The sequence below is a fragment of the Camponotus vicinus genome, unplaced genomic scaffold, assembly GCF_025532165.1.
Source record: "Camponotus vicinus isolate PSW18456_S1 unplaced genomic scaffold, iyCamVici1.0 SCAF_10, whole genome shotgun sequence".
NCBI classification, from domain to species: Eukaryota; Metazoa; Arthropoda; class Insecta; order Hymenoptera; family Formicidae; genus Camponotus; species Camponotus vicinus.
The window spans coordinates 8,966,106-8,985,227 of NW_028141946.1; the positions used below are offsets into that span (position 1 = coordinate 8,966,106).

The window sequence follows — 19,122 nt, forward strand, 5'->3', positions numbered from 1 at the left end:
CATTTCCAGCTATCAGGGCTATAAATTATATCGCGTTCAACGCACGATAAAAATGTTTGGTCATAGATCTTAATTTACGTTCTTTTAAAAATAGCTGCTAGAAGCAAACAATATAAAGGTAGTTCTATATTAGTCGCGAGCAGTATTAGTAGCACTAGCTGCGATTGGCTGCTTGCGACTGATGACGACCTTAATGCGTCTCACGCATGTCGCAATCGCAAACGCGGTTTTATCGCATATCGTGTGAACGCACAATTCCGCGTGTGGTTCTATTTACATCACCGCGGCAGCTCGTTTCGACGAAATCTCACCGCGAAGATAATCTCACGGTTCCGTCATCAACGATGCTTTCCTTTCCAACGCGAGCATAGTCGCGAATAGGGTCTTATAACGAGTGTGTTTACTCGCCGCAATGGATAGAATAGGGGTGGGAGGGGGGTGAATCTCTATTTGAGAGAACGAGAAAGAAGAAAGGAGGGACTTTCGCTGAAAGCGAGCGGAAAAGAGAGATAGAGAGATAGAGAAAGAATGAGAGTAAAAGGTACAAAGCGATGTAAGAAGGGAGTAACGTGGAGAGATGAGAAATGTGGAGAGGCAGATAAGACAAACTACTTCATTTTGCGCGCGCATATCCAGAAGAACATCCTAGATCCGGAATTCAGGAATTGCCGGAGGCTCGAACCGTTGTCGTCGTACTAGCTCGTTCCAGCAATAAGCGTGAAACTTGAAGAAAAAGGAAATATCAAACTGTTGTGAGAGAAACTCGTGAGCAGGGGAAGGGGATACCGTGCATACTGTGTGCGGTTCATAGTAGTTGCTGTGTTTCGTCTACTCTTCTGATGAGAGAAGGTGTGTCTGTGCGTGCATCTGTGTGTATATCTATATACAGGGTGTTTCTTAATAAGTGCGAAAAATTTTACGAGATGATTCTTTGTTGAAAATTAAGGAGGGTTTTTCATATATACTCCTACATCCCTTCCTGTGGAGTTACACTCCTCCAAAAATGGGGGTAAAAATTAGGGTTTTTATATTTTTCTCAAATTTGGAACGTTAAAGAAATGAAATTAGATGGATATTTTCTACTAGTTAAAAGGTTATTTATTAATATTTTTTTCAGCTTCCCGTATTGTTATAAGGGGATGACACTAGCAATCCCTATTCAATTTTTTATTAGAACTTTTTAATGGGCCGGAATATGATCATCTAAAAATATGCATTAAAAAGTTTGATTTATTCAGAAACTTTTTTATTTCTTTTATTTTTTTCATAAAATCAGTAGTTTTCAAGAGAAAAAATAAAATACGTTATCGTGCACAGCACCATGCTAAATAGCATAGGTTTCGAATTTCGAGAAGTTAAAATAAAAATAAAATTAGAGTAAATGTTGGAAAAATTGGAATAAAAACAAAATTATAATAAAAACTTAAAAACTTAAAAAATAAAATCCTAATTTTTACCTATTTTTGGAAAAGTGTAACTTTACAAGGAGGGATGTAGGAATATATGTTTATATGAAAAACCCCCCTTAATTTTCGACAAAGAATCATCTCGTAAAATTTTTTCCACTTATTAAGAACCACCTTGTATATATTATATATATATATATATATATATATATATATATATATACATGTAAATATAAATTCTGATACACATGTTCAAAGAAAAAAAAGGGAGAAAACGTCGCGACGTTTCTTCCTCTTTCTTTCCCTTGGATAAGACGGCCGTTCGATAAGTTCTAACAACGTCGAGTTTGGAAACGAATGCATAAGAAGTTTTTACTCTCCAAATTTGTATATTGCCACAACGTCTTAATTGCATGCTTTGTCCCGCCAGAATATACATCATTAATGGATCCACGTACTTTTGTAAAGGGAAGGAGTAAAATGTTTGAGAAACATGGAGTGGAGTCTCTTGAATCGTCAATTAATTTTTAACGAAGAGTTAGCAACGTAATATAATAAATATATAAATATGTAAGTACATTACCCTCTCTTATTATTTGCGCAGAAAAAATTGCGAAAGTTATGCGTGCCGGAAGACAGAGGGAGACAAAGCAATCGTGTATCGGAGAAGTAATCATCCGAACTTTATTCAAGATAAGTCAACCGGTTTGCGACTCCGCCCGGTTAAGGAATTAATAGCGTCACGAATATTTAATCGTGGGTCACGATCTCGACGTGCAAATTATCGTAATTATGAGAAAACTGAGCCGATTGGCATCGTATACCAAGTGTGATTATTGTGTCGACATTCGTATTTATCCACAGAAATTGTCAACAACGAAATGGAAATTAGTCAAGCCAGGAGGAAGCCAATTTTGAAAAGATTTCAGATAGTTCTAAAGTTTGAGACAAATTTGAAAAATAGTTTCGTTCAAAATACCTCTCTCTCTCTCTCTTTCTCTCTCTCTCTCGAAATCTCTCTCTTTCCTGATATATAATTGTTTGCCATTTAGTTTGCTAGTTAGTCTTTTGATCTTTCATTGCCGTAATTTATCAACTAGCCTTGTAATTATTCGTCTGCGGGATAACGCGCGTGCAATGTGCCACTCGCATGGCTGCACTTGCGAACGAACCGGGCGGCCACTGGACCAGGGTGTTAAAGCATTAGGGGATTCCCCCGATGTGTCTGATGATCATTTTATATTAGCCAAGGGGAATCTGCATGACAATGGGTGGCTCCATTGTGTGATAAGCGCTTCACGCCGCGCAACCCCATCCATATGTTAATATCCTACCGTGCTTACAGCGATGGCTAACTCGTGAAAGTGAATTATGTGTACGCGAAAGTGCGTGATGGTACTTCCCTGTGTCTGCCGTGTATCTCCGTTTGGATCCCTCTCCCTGGGCAGACTCTCCCTGAACTACGAGACGCTTTATGTGCGTCTCTGTGCGTGTGTGTGTGTGTGTATCTTTTTTAACACCATCAAAATTTTGCGTGCGCGCTCTACGAGCCAAGCGTATCGCGGAAATAATCGCGAGAGAACAATGCGTTTTTTCCCTGCTATAATAAAGCTTGTAATAATTAAGCTCTGAGTTGATTGACGCTCTTAATTTCTCTATACAGTTTTAAATATATATACAGGGTGTTTCTTAATAAGTGCGAAAAATTTTAGGAGATAATTCTTTGTCGAAAATTAAGGGAGGTTTTTCATATAAACATATACTCCTACATCCCTTCCTGTGGAATTACACTCCTCCAAAAATGGGGTAAAAATTAGGTTTTTATTTTTTTCTCAAAAAAAAATTTGGAACAAGTTAAAGAAATGAAAAATTAGGTGGATATTTTCTACTAGTAAAAAAGGTTACTTATTAATATTTTTTTCAGAAAAACGCTCCTTAATTTTCGACAAAGAATCATCTAAAATTTTTCGCACTTATTAACAAACACTCTGTATATAAAAATTCTATTTATAATTCCTATTTTCCGCTATTATTGATTTGCTAAAATGCGGAATCTCTTCCTACGTACCTGATTAATACAATTTTAATACAAATTTTACTCTTTGTTTATAAAAGAAGAATAAAATTAATTATTGATATTTAATCAGTTCTCATGAAACGAACGTTACTTTGCACTATAAAATATATCGAACAAATCCCAATACTTCATTCGACCTCAATATTATCTTGTCAAAATGGCGCGATTTAATTTTTTCCCTTGTACATAATTAGTTCGGCGCGAAGAAAATGATGAATCCACCGTTAAATCCGACGGCTATGGCACTATCCGGTTTCGTTAAGCGCATCGGCAGTTCCGGGATAACGGCAAAAATACACGTATAACGGGGGCGTATGCGCGGTGCACGCCTGTGACAACACGCGACATTATACTTTTATGGCAGGTCGTGATTATGTATCAACCGAACAGATTTATACGTTATATATGGCATTATCGATTTTCTCACGCCGCGGAATGTTCCGCGCTGAGCCCTGTGGGAAATATGTAGCACCGAAGTTAAATAGCGTACGCGCGCGGCAATAGATGTTAATCCAGACTAGCCAACACATACGTTCACATATATGCAACGCGTATATACGTAACTCTTCACCCCTCATAACGCAGCCTGTATTTGAAAAATTGTTACTCTAAAAAAATTATTATATATATTGTATATAAATTATTATGTATTTTATTAAATATTATATATTCATTATTACAAATAATGCTCATTATATATTATATAAATTATAACGTACGCGCGTGGCAACATGTTAATCCAGATTAGCCTACATACGTTCACATATAACACATGCAATGCGCATATACGTAACTTTCTTCAACCCTCATAACGTAGCCTATATTCAAAACATATCCAAAAAATTTATTTTACTTTAAATTATTATTATATATATTATATATAAATTATTATATATATATTTTTTTTTATTAAATATTATATGTACAAAAATATTTAGAGTTAATGCAAAATCTTGTTTAGCATAGATATAAATACAAAATCTAGGACCGAATGTTTTCTCAAGCCAAAAATCTCCTGAAATTTTTCTCTGATGCATTTATTTAAAAAAAACATTTATAATATTTCGAATATATTTAAACGTGACGCGAAAACATGGGGCTTTCGAGATATTGCTAAAATCTAATATTGCGAAAACACGCTCACATATTTAACGACATCGTAGAATAGGTTTTGTTGCAAATTCTCTTCGCAGATGTGTACGATATATGGAATGTATGCGCAAGGAATTGGAACGTAATCGCAGACGCTTATTAAGATTGCACAACCAATGTATTGATATAAACTTACATTTTATATGAGAGAGAGAAAGAGAGAGAAATTGCCATGAAAGATAAATTATCAAAATGGTCGAATATATCGCGAACATTAAGATAGTAATGAAAGAAAAACAAGCATTCTGTCATTAGTTGTATTTTTACTTCGTTTAAAAAAAGTTTTAATTTATTATCACTATGATAACTCGGATCATTGAATTGCTTTCGTAGAAAGCATTTCATTTTATTACCGTCATAATCGGATTCATAAGTCAGTAAAATTCCAAGTATTAAAAGCTACTAAATGTGTAGTTTTGAATGTTAAGTAGTGCAAATATAAAAGTTAGAAATGTTACTGGCTATTCGATGAAGATGGAGAGTAAACTAACGAGATAATTTCGCATGACTACTGAAACAGAGCGACAAATATGTATCGTTATCCGCGTTATAATGGAATTAAGCGCGGTAAAGAACGAAACTGCGCGTTTTATTTTATCTTTCGTACGCGGAGGAATTTTTTTTATTCTCGAAATTCATGCTGCTGTAATAGCTTCTGGAAAATCCGAAATATGCCAGTCGCGTCACTTTACAACGTATTACGTGGCGCTCGAATTCGATTTGTCTCGATTCGAGCAATCGTTTCCTCCTGACGGAGAGACGTTAATTTAATCGGCATTCTGAAACGAGTAGTTGCGTGACAGTCTGAAGCGGGAGAAGAGGGCGGGGGTGGAAGGGCGGGCACGAGAGACACTCGAATCTGCAAAGGAAATTAACAATGTTTTCCTCTCACTCGCTTCTTCGAGAGGTCACTTGTCATCGAGTAGTCTTCCGCGTACTGGAGTATTCCACTTTAACTTTGCATTTCGTCTTCATTACCTTGCTCGTAAAATTTGAAAAAAGAAACGATTTCTAAAAAATGTTGATTTCCCCATTAAGTTAATACTCGGCGTTAAAACCAGTCTTTAAAATATTACCGCGATTTTTCGCATGTCGGATCAAGAACTTTTAAATCTCACGAATTTTAAAGATGACATCCAAAGCGCCAAAATCAATATTTAAAAAGTCATTTTGATTTCTCGTTGAATAATAAATAAAAAAAAATTTTTTAAAGTTTCAGCAATTCCGTTAAGAATTCTAAAGAGTTCCAGGAGAAATTTTAATGACAAAATTAATTATTTCCAACCTAGTTATAGTATTATTGCTGATTAATGTTTCATGAAATTGACATCCCAAAGAGTTCATTATAATGAATTTCTTAGCTTAATTTTCTAAAACTATTTTCAAAAATGACAGAAAACTAGGGAATTTTTCAGAGTAATTCAAAATTAAAAATTGATTTTTTAAGAATGCCTTTATAGAGGTATAAATGTTCCACGACTTCCAATAATCGACTCATGAACAACGCGAAGCAGATCTCAAAATGAGATCCTCTCATGCACGCTTTCTCGTCTGGTTCTCGAAATGAACGTTTATCCTTTGACTGCTCGATTGCGGTAATACGAGCATCACCGTCGTCGCGAACGTCGATTGTCGGCACGTCGGTCGAATGCTGCGAAATTCCCTCGCATGCATTTGGAATCGCGACACCGAAATGGGAGGCGAGGGTTATCGGGACGTCGGCTGTCAAAGGCACGAGGACGTTAGGGTGACGGCAAACGCGCTTTTATGACGGTGTCTAGTTACCCCGAGGAGTGCGACAGGAGAAAAAAGTCTCAGCGACGAAATTAAGGGCGCATACGGTGAAACAGAGAGAGAATCTCCGCCGAGGCGTGACGTAATCGTTTGATCGACCTTCGATACGCGCATCGCGCAACGCGATCGCGCCTGAAACGCATGGGCCACCGATTGCCTCAATTAAACGCGTAAACGCGGGATCGAATGAGCGTTCCCTTTGATGTCGAATTACTTCCGCATTTTAATAACAAGGATTTACACTAGTTTAAAAGCTGTTGCTTTTAAGCGCGTGAGAGAAAGGGAGTTGTAAAATGAGGCAAAGTGCCATCAAGAGTGAATCATCAAAAGTCGGAACGATCCTCTTAATTACAGTGTTTCCTTCTTAACAAATCAAACTATTTTATTTAATAGTCAACGTTAACGTTAAATTTTATGTAAATTTGTTTTAAAAACGAAAAATGGCAATTATTGACAATTGTGAATATTATTAGTTTAATGTCTATTTAATCTATTGTAATTTTAATAATAGTTTAATGGGGGGTAATTTATATATCGAGATATAGCATACTGATCTGTGGGTGTTTCGCGGCTTGTAAGTAATGTTGTTCCCATTTGTAATGCCTTAAGGAACATGCAATGAAACAGATCCGGCGCGACATGTGACACGATCGTTTGCAAGAATCATTTGCAAGCATTATGCACCTGCACCATACGATGGAGTACAGACGGACTACACGGGTGACAAGTAAGATTTGTGGTAAGGTATATTATACGGGGGTCGCGCAGCAATGACGTTATGACATAATATCTGCATTTCGCTGAGAATAATACTCCTGCGTAATATGTATCACAGTGTCAAAATTGCGTCAAATGCATCCATGTAACATTTTATTAATTTTATCTATATACGTTTTTACGAAACATGGATCTTATATTATTTAGTGGAAATATAAAAATATTAAAGTAATAAGAAATATCTTTCGGTGGAATTTAATGTCACTACTTTAGTGACATTTTTGTTGATGCAATTTAAGAGAGTGAGTTTTTAATTATTGTAATTATTATTATGATTTGTTTGATATATTCATGTATGTGTTCAATATATATTTGTGTGCACATACACAGTAAAAAATAAAATGTTAATTATAACATTTTTCACATGTCCCAGAAAGTCCACTCTAAATTTTAAGTTAAAATAACTCATTCGTCGTATGTTACTTATTGACAAACTAAAAATGTTAAATAATTAATACAATACTTTACATTTATTTTTGTTATTGTGACCTTAAGTGTAATGTAAAAATAACATACAAATTAATTAAGAATTACATGAAAAAAATAGTTACAATAACTCGTAAGAAATGTTGAGGACATTAACATATAATAGTAATTATTTTAACTTAAATTATTTGTAAGAGAAACATTTGATTTTAGTAAATTTAATTATTTTTGTATGTCAAAGTTCAAGATTATTTGAAGATTTACTTTAACTTTTCTTAGAATGTTAAACTGACTTCGAGACATGTTGATTGTTTAAAATGGTTATGTTAAAAATATTCAAGATAATATTCCATTTCTAAGAGACATATACAAAGTGTTAAGTTATGAAGTTGACATAAATGACACATGAAAACGTTATAAAAATAATAACATATAGGTTGTATGTTAATTTTACATTAAAGTCTAATCAAAACGTGGTAACACAAGAAAATTTTAACACAAGGACGCACAATTTTTTACTGTGTATATTCATACAAATATTTCTTGTGCAAATTTAGGAAATAATTTGTTATTTATCAAAAAAGATGCAAACGCAATTTCACCAATTTGTACATATGTTTGTAGACCTTAAATAATTGAAATGGAAAGAAGGAAAACTCTCATAATTCTTGAAAGGCATCTAGTTAAATTAAGAGATTTCTAAGAAAACAGAAATGGAATGAGATTCCGAGATAAAGGCAAAAAGCATCATCGAGCAAAATAATTCATTTCAAATTCATTTTTAATTATTATAAAAATTAATTTCAAATAACTCGAATCACTTGAATCATTTGCAGCGATAGTTCGACGTTGTTGCCGAAACTCCGAAACTACGTGCTAACAGTAAATCGTAAGCGAGATGTAATGATTGCGAATTTCTCGTTGATTACATTAGAGCTTGTAACGCGTCTGCGATACTTTTCCGTATGAAATTCTATGGCAACACGGTGTTGTGTTTGACTTCTATACGAACTGTAAACTCATGTTAAAGCGGGAACACTATGAAGAACTATACTACAAATATCCGACACGGCTAATATAATACAAGGGAATGTAATATATGTAAAATGAAGCATGTGTGTATGTAAACTACATCGCGCACTACATCCAGAAGTACATGTGGTCTATTATTCACACATACATATACACATACGCGCGGTAGTATTGCTTCCTGCTGATTAACTTTACATTATATAAGCAAACTTCCGATTCCGATAAATTTCGTAAACGACGCGCTTCCGTTTCTTTGAACGATTATGTCAATCACTTGGAGAAAGAATTTTTCCATCGCAAATATTCAAATATATTTAATTATATATTATTAATTTTTAACAGTATAATTAAATTTGTACGGTAATTGTAAGTTTGTAAAGTTATTCTAACTATCTGTATATAATATTATCTTAAGTCGAATAAAGTTTATATGCTAGAAAATTGAAAAGCTACAAACAATCAGAGTACGCAATCAGACGATTTATTTTCTACCTTTTCATTGTCGAAGAACGTACACACAACGATACAATGTCGAAGTTACGAAAGTATATATTATTCTTGGCGCTTTTGTTCGTATCTCAGAAGATATCTCCGAGGAGAAACGACAAAGGCGGAAACGTTAAAAGTGAACACGAAAATGTGCTATTTTATCGACAAATCCCGATATATATCTCAATTGTATCTCGATCTTGTATCTTGACTCAGAGGATCCCCAGGAGAGACGAGAGCAAAACATTGCAAAAGGAAGTCTCCGCAAGAATTAAAAGAAACTCATGGAGAATCGAGAAATCGAATGGCTTTCATTCCGTGCCATCTTCACGAACCCCTTCTTTCATTTTTAGCTTCCCCTCCGGACGTTTCTCTCCTTCGCGCTCTCGACGAACAGGTCGTAAAACGTTTTCCCATAAAACGCCCTTCCTGTGCCGGTAGCACGTCGCCGGGAAACGTTACACAGAACATCGTGTGGAAAAGGAGGTCAAGTAGGCGATAAAAAAAGCAACGATTATCTATCTGTATTCCTATCATCATTTCAATCGATGACTGAGATCATGTGTGAGTTTATTAAATATTTCATTGACTTTTTTCGAAACAATTTCGTCGCGATCGCGCATGTAACCTTATTTATTCATTTACACCTCGATATGATATCTCAATCAACGAAAAAAATTGGATTTCCATTTAACATATTGCCACTTGTAAAATTATATGTATAGAAGACTATTAATAATTATATAAATCGAAAATATATCAGATATAAATTTGAAGGAAAAAATTAATTTTTTTTTAGAAATAACGAAATAAATTATAAAGATACATTTTTTTTTATATTTTAATATTGATATGCGTTCGGAAAAAATATTTATATTTAAAAAAGAGTCATTATGATAGTCACGAAAATTTAGTGTCATTGTGATAATTATGACATTAACATATAATAATATTTTACAAAATTGAATTTCCATCTAATATATTGCCATTTGTAAAATTATATGTATAAAAAACTATTAATAATTATAAATCGAAAGCACATTAAGATACAAAGCTAGATGTGAAGCTAAAAAAGTTAGATTTTTAGGAATAAAATGAATTATTATAAAGATATAGATTTTTTATGTTAATATGCGTTTGAAAAAAAAAAACATTCGTATTTAAAAGAATCAATATGATAGTTACAAAACTTGTGTGTCATTATGATATTAACATGTAACTATAATATTACGTACATTGGAAAAAAAGGAAGCATTTTCCTTTTATCAAAAAAGTTGCAGGTCTAATTTTCTTATCTTTAAATGTCGTTCTATATTAATCGCAAGCATTAAATGATCTTTATATTTATAGCTATTATATGACTACTTATAACTATACTACGACATTTGCAACCGATAAGTAGTATGACTAATATGAAATTATCTTGTATTAACAACAGATAATTTCGTAATTAGAACAAAATTAATGGTTAAATTATACATTACAATGTTAATTACATTATAATGTTTAAATAATAATAATATTGTAATAGTGAAACTATCACGATAATTCTTTCTTTCTTTTGTAACGCGATTGATGATGTTGCAAAAGACTAATTTAAAAGGCAAAGTCGAGAGAAAAAAATGCGTTTTTATTAAAGCGTATTGCAAAAGGCAGGACGTGCAAAACGAGAAGAAAGATTACGAAGAAGGTAAAGAAATACACGCAAAGGCGCATCCCATGATGAATAATAAAAAGTCGTGTCTGCACGAAGTACACGTGCGATTTTCATGACCATCACATGCACCCCAGCGATTTTTGCGAGTAGCGCAGTCTGACCGACTAAAGTGCACCTCAACTGTGCATAATAGATGGATGCATTTTGTTAGAAGCGTCTTACGTGGCTTCGCTAACAAATTACTTTCATTCCCGTGGAACTTTTGGGCTTCCCTGCCCGAATAATTTTTGAATAATTTAAAAAAAATTCGATTTAGAATAATGTGTTTTATTTTTTTTATTAATTACTTAATACGATTAAATATTAATAAAATATTAATAAATAAATAATAATTGAAGATCTAGTTTTTCTTTCCCTTTAACATCTACCAATATTTGTGAAAATAACAGAAATATTCAATATAAAATTACAATTAATCTATCTCGTCGATAAAATTTCAACCACGTTTAAAGATCACTGATAGAAAAATCAATAATTTTTTCTCGAATCATGTTACGAACATATATATTGGATTAATAAAGACAAATAACAAATTAAATTATTAATAAATAAAATAAATTACTTCGGAATTCACATACATTGCTTGACAAATATTCATTTTTAGCGGATTTCTGAACTCCTTTTATGCGTCTTTCGCAGCATGCGGTCCTCGCAGCTCATAAAGAATCCGGAATACTAGTTTCGCATTCGAAAAGGAACTGACAGAACGGCAATAATAGATAAATAAAGTCGAAGGAATGGAAACAAAGCGAAGAAACAGACAAAAGAGTCATATCACGGGGATGTTCTCGGTGCATCTCTCTCCGCGAAACTAATAAAACTTTATGGTAGAGCAGAAAATATATTTATCATTTTCGCATATTTTCATGGAATCTTAATAGATATAATTTTATAGAAATATTCTAAGTAAATATATTCTACCGACTCTTTTCATAATTCTTTCCTTATTTACACTATTCGTGTTCTATTTCGAAAGACGTAATTTAGATTCCACGATAATGAAGTTATTCCCGGGAAAAAAAGTTTATGTATAATTATATGTAATTATATGTAATTATATGTAATTATATATAATTATATATAATTATGTACAATAAGATCTATTTAAGATTTATATTATCATTTATATGTTTTTATATCAAAATATTTACAACTTCAATTGAATTATGCAAAATTAGATTAGATTTTTTTCCGAGTATTTACTCGATATTTTTGCATAATTCGATATAAAGTTAGAAATATTTTATTATAATTATACGTAAATATATAATAATAATAATAATAATAATAAATAGATCTTATTATACATAATTATATGTAATTAGATACAATGATATCTACACAATTATATATAATTAAATATGAACTTTTTTCGTAGTTGTTTATTCTCATTTTAAATAAAATTGTGTAAATAAAAATTTAGAGAGAGACAAAGAGTTTGCATCAATTTATGCAATTTATCAAAATGTGCGCGACGTTATACGAATCTAATCAATTACGCATGTAAAGTTTTTATAGCGCGCAAAACGTGTTTCGCGAATTACATGTATTCTGCCTAACCGAGATATCACCGCGGATAACAATGTCACACGACAGAAGAGGCGACACAGGGGAGAAGGACGAGAGAGGGGACGCGAAATGTAAAAAACTTAGATTACAAAAATGCATCAAGCAAGACGGTGACAAATAGTCCAACTTTCACCAACTCTGCAAATTACACGTATTTTCATGAGCGCGCACGCGCGCTTCCGAAATTTCCACGACACTTAAGGAACGACTCGTCCTTACGGGGGGATTTTCGTCAGGACGAATCGCACGCGAAATGCTACGCTATCATTCTCGCCACTCGATGAGATTTCCGGGAAGTTTTCCGACCTATAACTGAATTCGTTCGCGCCAGTGAATTTCACATCCTCGCCAATAAAGTTACATGCAGAGTTTCTCAAAGAGACTTTGATTTTAATGATCCTTTGATAAATCCAGAACTTCATTTTAGAGAAAATATCACGTGAAAATAAAGAGCATAATTTCTCGCGCGTTTTTTTTTCTTTCTCTTTATTTAACGTAAAAACATTTTGACATTTAAATGTCAAATTGTAAGAAGTAGCTAAGTTCATGTGACTCTCTTAAAAATTATCTTTGAATTGTATTTCTATTCATAACTATACCATTATTATTCATTTTTCTACGATCGTCTTCTCGAATTCGACCTGATTACTTTTCTGCCTGATTCCCCACATTTTTGAAAAAAACCTATCATTAAAAAATTAAACTAAATAATTTATAGAATCATTGAAACTCGGCAATCTATTGATAGAAACGGAAAAATCAATGCTTTGTCCCAATTCCACAAACGCGGGCATTTTGACAGCTATTAGATGCACGCGTAAAAACTGAGAGAGAAAGAGAGAGAGGACATGAAAGAAACATTAAAATCCTATTTTCTCTCAAATATCACCAACGATGGAGAGATGAAACGATGGATGGAAGGTACGATAGTAAAAGCGGAAATGACAATGACGCTTACAAAGAAGACGGCCAAGCGCTGGCCGAGCGAAAGGAGGCTGAAAAGCCAACCTGGCGAAGGAAAAAAAACGCTAAGATACACGAGAGATGCACGGGAGATACGCCAGGCTGTAAATAATGAAACTTTACATCAGCGCGGAGATGCTTGCGGTGTGCTTTCATTGCGTGAAGTGGAACTGTCTAGACGCATTCAGTGCTTTCCAGAGAAACACACACAGCGAGAGAGAACGGCTTTTACAGCATCCTCTCCTTCTCTCTCGTCCTCCCACGCTTCTCTCCCTTCTCTTCCTCATCCGGGCCCGACAATTTCCCGCAACGCGCTCCTTTTTTTATCGTCTACTTTTTCGCGCCCCGCATTCCCACGTGTACCCTCCAGCATCATCTAAGCGAAGCCGAGCCGGGTCAGGGGCTCTCGTTTGCGAGTTGAGTATGAGCGTGTTTTCTGCGAGAACGAACGTGGTGTTCGATTGAGCAAAAGTACGCCTGGAATTCATCCTTTCCCTCCTCTCCCTCCCATCAGCCACGCGCCGAATGAAACGAAAGCGTTCCTCTTTTATTAAAATGGAATAACGCGCGTTCGGCGCGTCGACGCAAGGCGCGTAATAGCACGGGTCATTTACCCAAAAGGAGTGCATGACGATTGGCTTGATCGAATTTACAGCTGCTACATACCCTGGGTGTGTAGTCTGCGGAATTACCCCCTTCGGAGTCGAATATTTCCGGGTCCCTTGTAGCAATTTCGACGACTCCTCCCCGATGAACGCCACTAGATTCCCGTCGATGACTTCCAACATTCGTGCCTTTTATCGGTATTATTTCATCACTTTAGACGAAGCGTTTCTCAAGACTGCGATACCGTTTTCGAGATATCGATTTTATTGGCGCGTCAATTGAATCGGTGAAATACGAGGAAGATGGAACAATGGACGAGGAAGATGCGAACAATGGACGAGATCAACGAGAAACTTTGGAAGAAGCGAGTGTTGTAAAATAAAGAGAATAAATTCAAGTCCTTTTAAATAAAATATAGCGTTTTATATTCATCTGTATTAATGTGGATGCGAGACGGATTCAACGATTTGCAAAATTGTTAAAAGTCCACTCTGCTGAATACAATTTGAAGTAAATATTTCCGCGTATTACGTAAATGAAAGATCCTCTCTTGACATTTGGATAATCGAAATACAAGATGTACAAGTACACAGAAAAAAAATAAGTATCAAATCAAAACTTATATACTTAAACTAACGCGTTCATTGTTTCGTATATACGCAACAATTTATAATATTCTTAGAAGAATTTAATAATTTTAAATTTCAACAATATTATAGTCTTATTTTAATATTGTAATTGTCACCTCAAGAATATATAATATTTATATATATTTTATATATATTCTAATATATTTAATTCTACTTTAAGAAAATTATAATCTTTGATTTAAAAATGTTATTTTCTATTTAATATTGTTTCTTTTCCATTCAAGAAAATTAAATCTTAAATCATAAGAATATATTTTTCTTGAACTATATAAAATGGCTTCATTCAAGTAAGCAATTATTCAAGCAATTATATTTTTCTTTGATTAACGCAATATAATCTCATTTCAAAATTTCCATTTTAAAATTAAATATATTTTCAAAAGAAGAATGTCCTTTTTTTCTTGTGTAGAACACGATTAAATAGATCTTACAATTGTTACACACGAGAATGTTTTGAAAGTGATATACTCGTCTTACTTGAGACATTTGATAGGAATAATCGATTATAAATATTAAATTATCATAATGTAAAGAATATAATTTTGGCTTTTATCTCGTTTACATGCATCTTAGGATGCAATGTGATAAGTGGAGCACGTATTTTGGAAGAGATAAAAGCTGTTGAAATATTCCATCGTTTAGTAGAAATCACGCGCTAATTACGAATTGTTTTCTAGGTTGTATTATTCGGCTCTGCTTCAACTAATCGTGGAAAAGCCCTACTTAATCGTAGACGGGCATGAATCATCAGTATCTACATTATCTGACCCCCAACAAACAGTCAATATTCTCTACAATGACGCAAATTGCAGTTACGATAGCTTTACCGAGAAGATTATAAACGTCATAAACAAAAGTGATACTTTTATTGAGTGTGTGTCAGATAAAAAAAATATGGTGCTAAAATACCGCTGCGTCATAAGAGTGCATAAATCCTATTTTGTAAAATGTGGATAAAAAAAGTTTTATAAGTGAATTTATTCACGTAGTATTTATTTTCTTCATTCTTAAAAATTATTTAGATTTGCACGCGTATTATCACTATTCTTACTTTTTATTCAATTTTCTATCATTTGTTTTGTTAGTTCACTGCATGTGCATCCGATAATTTGTGGAATCATTTTATGTTACAATTTATACAAATAGATTATAAAAAATTAGATGTAATAATTGTTAACAATTACTATAAAATGTGAGAAAAAAGATAGCAAATTAAAAGCTATGAAATATATCTCAAAGAAAATGCGTGAGCATGTTTAACGTGGCCTTCTCCTTGTTAAACAGGATAAGATAAATGCAACCATGATATAACAAGTTCCGACATTCTACAGCAAAAGTATAAAACAAAATAAAATAAACGTTACATCACATTACGTAAATTGTTGTTGTCAATGTCAAGCAATAAAAATCCGTGAGTTCATATGATGCGATTCTGTGGAATTATCAAACATGGAGACTGATAACGCAAAGGTATAAATGCGTTCGTCTATCATCAGCCACGCAGTTTGACTTGAATTAACACGCGGGTTGACAATTAGTCTCGCACGATGCGTATCTTACTTTTCACGATTCTGTGCCTCTCTGTAGTCGCTTGTATAACGGCGACCAAGTTCCTCGAAGGTCAACGTCAGAAAGGCGATCATGTCGTCACTAATAGAACCATTTTCATAGTAAGTTGGTTTAGAAAGTATTCGTGTGTGTTTTATCATTTTGTATGTAAAATTACACTTTACTTATTGATTTTAAAAAAATCATTTAACAGAGATTATATGTGTCTTTAATTTACAAATAAATTTATGTTCCATTCTGTGGATATTAAGAAAAATGTATCTCGTATGTTAATTATCTCATGCAAATTTGTTATTTAAATTTGACACTTTGTATCATAATTTGTAATCGGTAATTTGTAACCGGTTTATTTAAAATATATAAACGTCAAAATTTATGTTCCAATATTTATCTTTTTTATAATATACAATATTACAATCTAGCATATTCTAATAAATGTCTTTCTTATCTGATTTTATTTTGTTTTTTATCGTAATAATTTTTGATATACTCAATACATAAGATTTTTGAGTTTTTTAATGATAATTGTTAAATATTTAATTAGTGATAATTATTATATATTATTTAATTTTTCTTCAAAGTTAAATAATTTTAATATGTGCCTGTTTTATAATTATATTGCTTTATTATTATACTCTAATATTTTATTTATATATTATAGCCTGCCGTTCGCCAGAAAGCTATGATAGCTACAATTGGTATTTCAACTCACTCATCAGATCAAATTATCAACTTCGTTAATATTACTAGTATACAAGGCAAAGAAGTCACTTACGTAGTGTTTAAAGGTGGCATTGGTTTACCGTTCATAGTAATAAAAGCTATTGGACAACGGAAGGAAGGATTAAATTTATACGTGGAAGGTTTCGCCAAACGTATTCAGAGCGATGAAAGTAGCTCATCCGACGATTCAAGCAGCAGCTCATCCGACAATTCAAGCAGCAGCTCATCCGACGATTCAAGCAGCAGCTCATCTCATAGTTCAAGCAGTAGCTCATCTGACAATTCAAGCAGCTCATCTGACAATTCAAGCAGCAGCTCATCTGACAATTCAAGCAGCAGCTCATCCGACAATTCAAGCAGCAGCTCATCCGACGATTCAAGCAGCAGCTCATCTGACAATTCAAGCAGCGCATCTGACAATTCAAGCAGCAGCTCATCTGACAATTCAAGCAGCAGCTCATCCGACGATTCAAGCAGCAGCTCATCTGACAATTCAAGCAGCTCATCTGACAATTCGAGCAGCAGCTCATCTGACAATTCAAGCAGCAGCTCATCTGACAATTCAAGCAGCAGCTCATCCGACGATTCAAGCAGCAGCTCATCTGATGAAAACAGCAATGCATCGAATGGAAACAATAGCACATCTGAGAATGAGAACAACACCTCTCCCGATAATGAAAGCAGCAGCACACCCAGCAGTGCAAGTAGTAACACATCCGATAGTGGAAGTAACAGTACACCGAACCATGCAAGCAGTAACACACCCAATGATGAAAGCAGCAACACACCCAGCAGTGTAAGTAGTAATACATCCAAGGATGAAAGTAGCAGCGCATCCAATAACGAAAGCAACACCACTCCCGATGAAAGCACGTCCAACGGTGCAAGCAGTAATACACCCAATGAAAATAGCAGCACACCCAACGATGCAAATAGCAATGCGCCCAACGATGGAAGTAGCAGCACGCCCAATAGTGTAACTAGCAATGCACCCGTCAGTGAAAACAGCAGTACATCCGACGGTGTAAACAGCACACCTGAAAATGAAAGTAGTAGCACAACCAATGATGAAAGCAGCAGCGCATCCAATAACGAAAGCAACACCACTCCCGATGAAAGCACGTCCAACAGTGCAAGCAGTAATACACTCAATGAAAATAGCAGCACACCCAACGATGCAAATAGCAATGCGCCCAACGATGGAAGTAGCAGCACGCCCAATACTGTAACTAGCAATGCACCCGTCAGTGAAAACAGCAGTACATCCGATGGTGTAAACAGCACACCTGAAAATGAAAGTAGTAGCACAACCAATGATGAAAGCAGCAGCGCATCCAATAACGAAAGCAACACCACTCCCGATGAAAGCACGTCCAACGGTGCAAGCAGTAATACACCCAATGAAAATAGCAGCACACCCAACGATGCAAATAGCAATGCTCCCAACGATGGAAGTAGCAGCACGCCCAATAGTGTAACTAGCAATGCACCCGTCAGTGAAAACAGCAGTACATCCGACGGTGTAAACAGCACACCTGAAAATGAAAGTAGTAGCACAACCAATGATGAAAGCAGCAGCGCATCCAATAAAAAAGTGTAAAAAATAACGTCGACGGAGATAGACGAAATGTGGGAAATACTAATAATTTTTTGCCACGGTACACAGAAAAAAAATAAGTGTCAAATCAAAACTTATATACTTAAACTAACGCATTCATTGTTTCATATATACGCAACAATTTATAATCTTCTTAGAAGAATTTAATAATTTTAAATTTCAACAATATTATAGTCTTATTTTAATATTGTAATTGTCACCTCAAGAATATATAATTATTTAATTCTACTTTAAGAAAATTGTAACCTTTGATTTAAAAATGTTATTTTCTATCTAACATTGTTTCTTTTCCATTCGAGAAAATTAAATCTTAAATCATAAGAATATATTTTTCTCGATTGAACTAACATAAAATGGCTTCATTCAAGTAAGCAATTATTCAAGCAATTATATTTTTCTTTAATTAACACAATATAATCTCATTTCAAGATTTCCATGTTAAAACTAAATATATTTTCAAAACAAGAATGTCCTTTTTCTGTGTAATATGTAACATCATAATTATAAAAATCCGATAAATTTTCTGCATCTCGTATTCACAAATTTACATCTAT

The 19,122-nt window shown here is 34.0% G+C and overlaps 1 protein-coding gene across 1 annotated transcript; it reads left to right on the forward strand.

Moving 5' to 3' along the window:
- Nucleotides 1-16,168: 16,168 nt before the first annotated feature.
- Nucleotides 16,169-18,796, forward strand: LOC145960293 (uncharacterized). Its single transcript, XM_083079651.1, has 2 exons — nt 16,169-16,328; nt 16,889-18,796. The coding sequence occupies exons 1-2, from the start codon at nt 16,206-16,208 to the stop codon at nt 18,548-18,550; spliced, it is 1,785 nt and encodes a 594-aa protein (XP_082935777.1). The 5' UTR covers nt 16,169-16,205; the 3' UTR covers nt 18,551-18,796.
- The last annotated feature ends 326 nt before the right edge of the window (nt 18,797-19,122 follow it).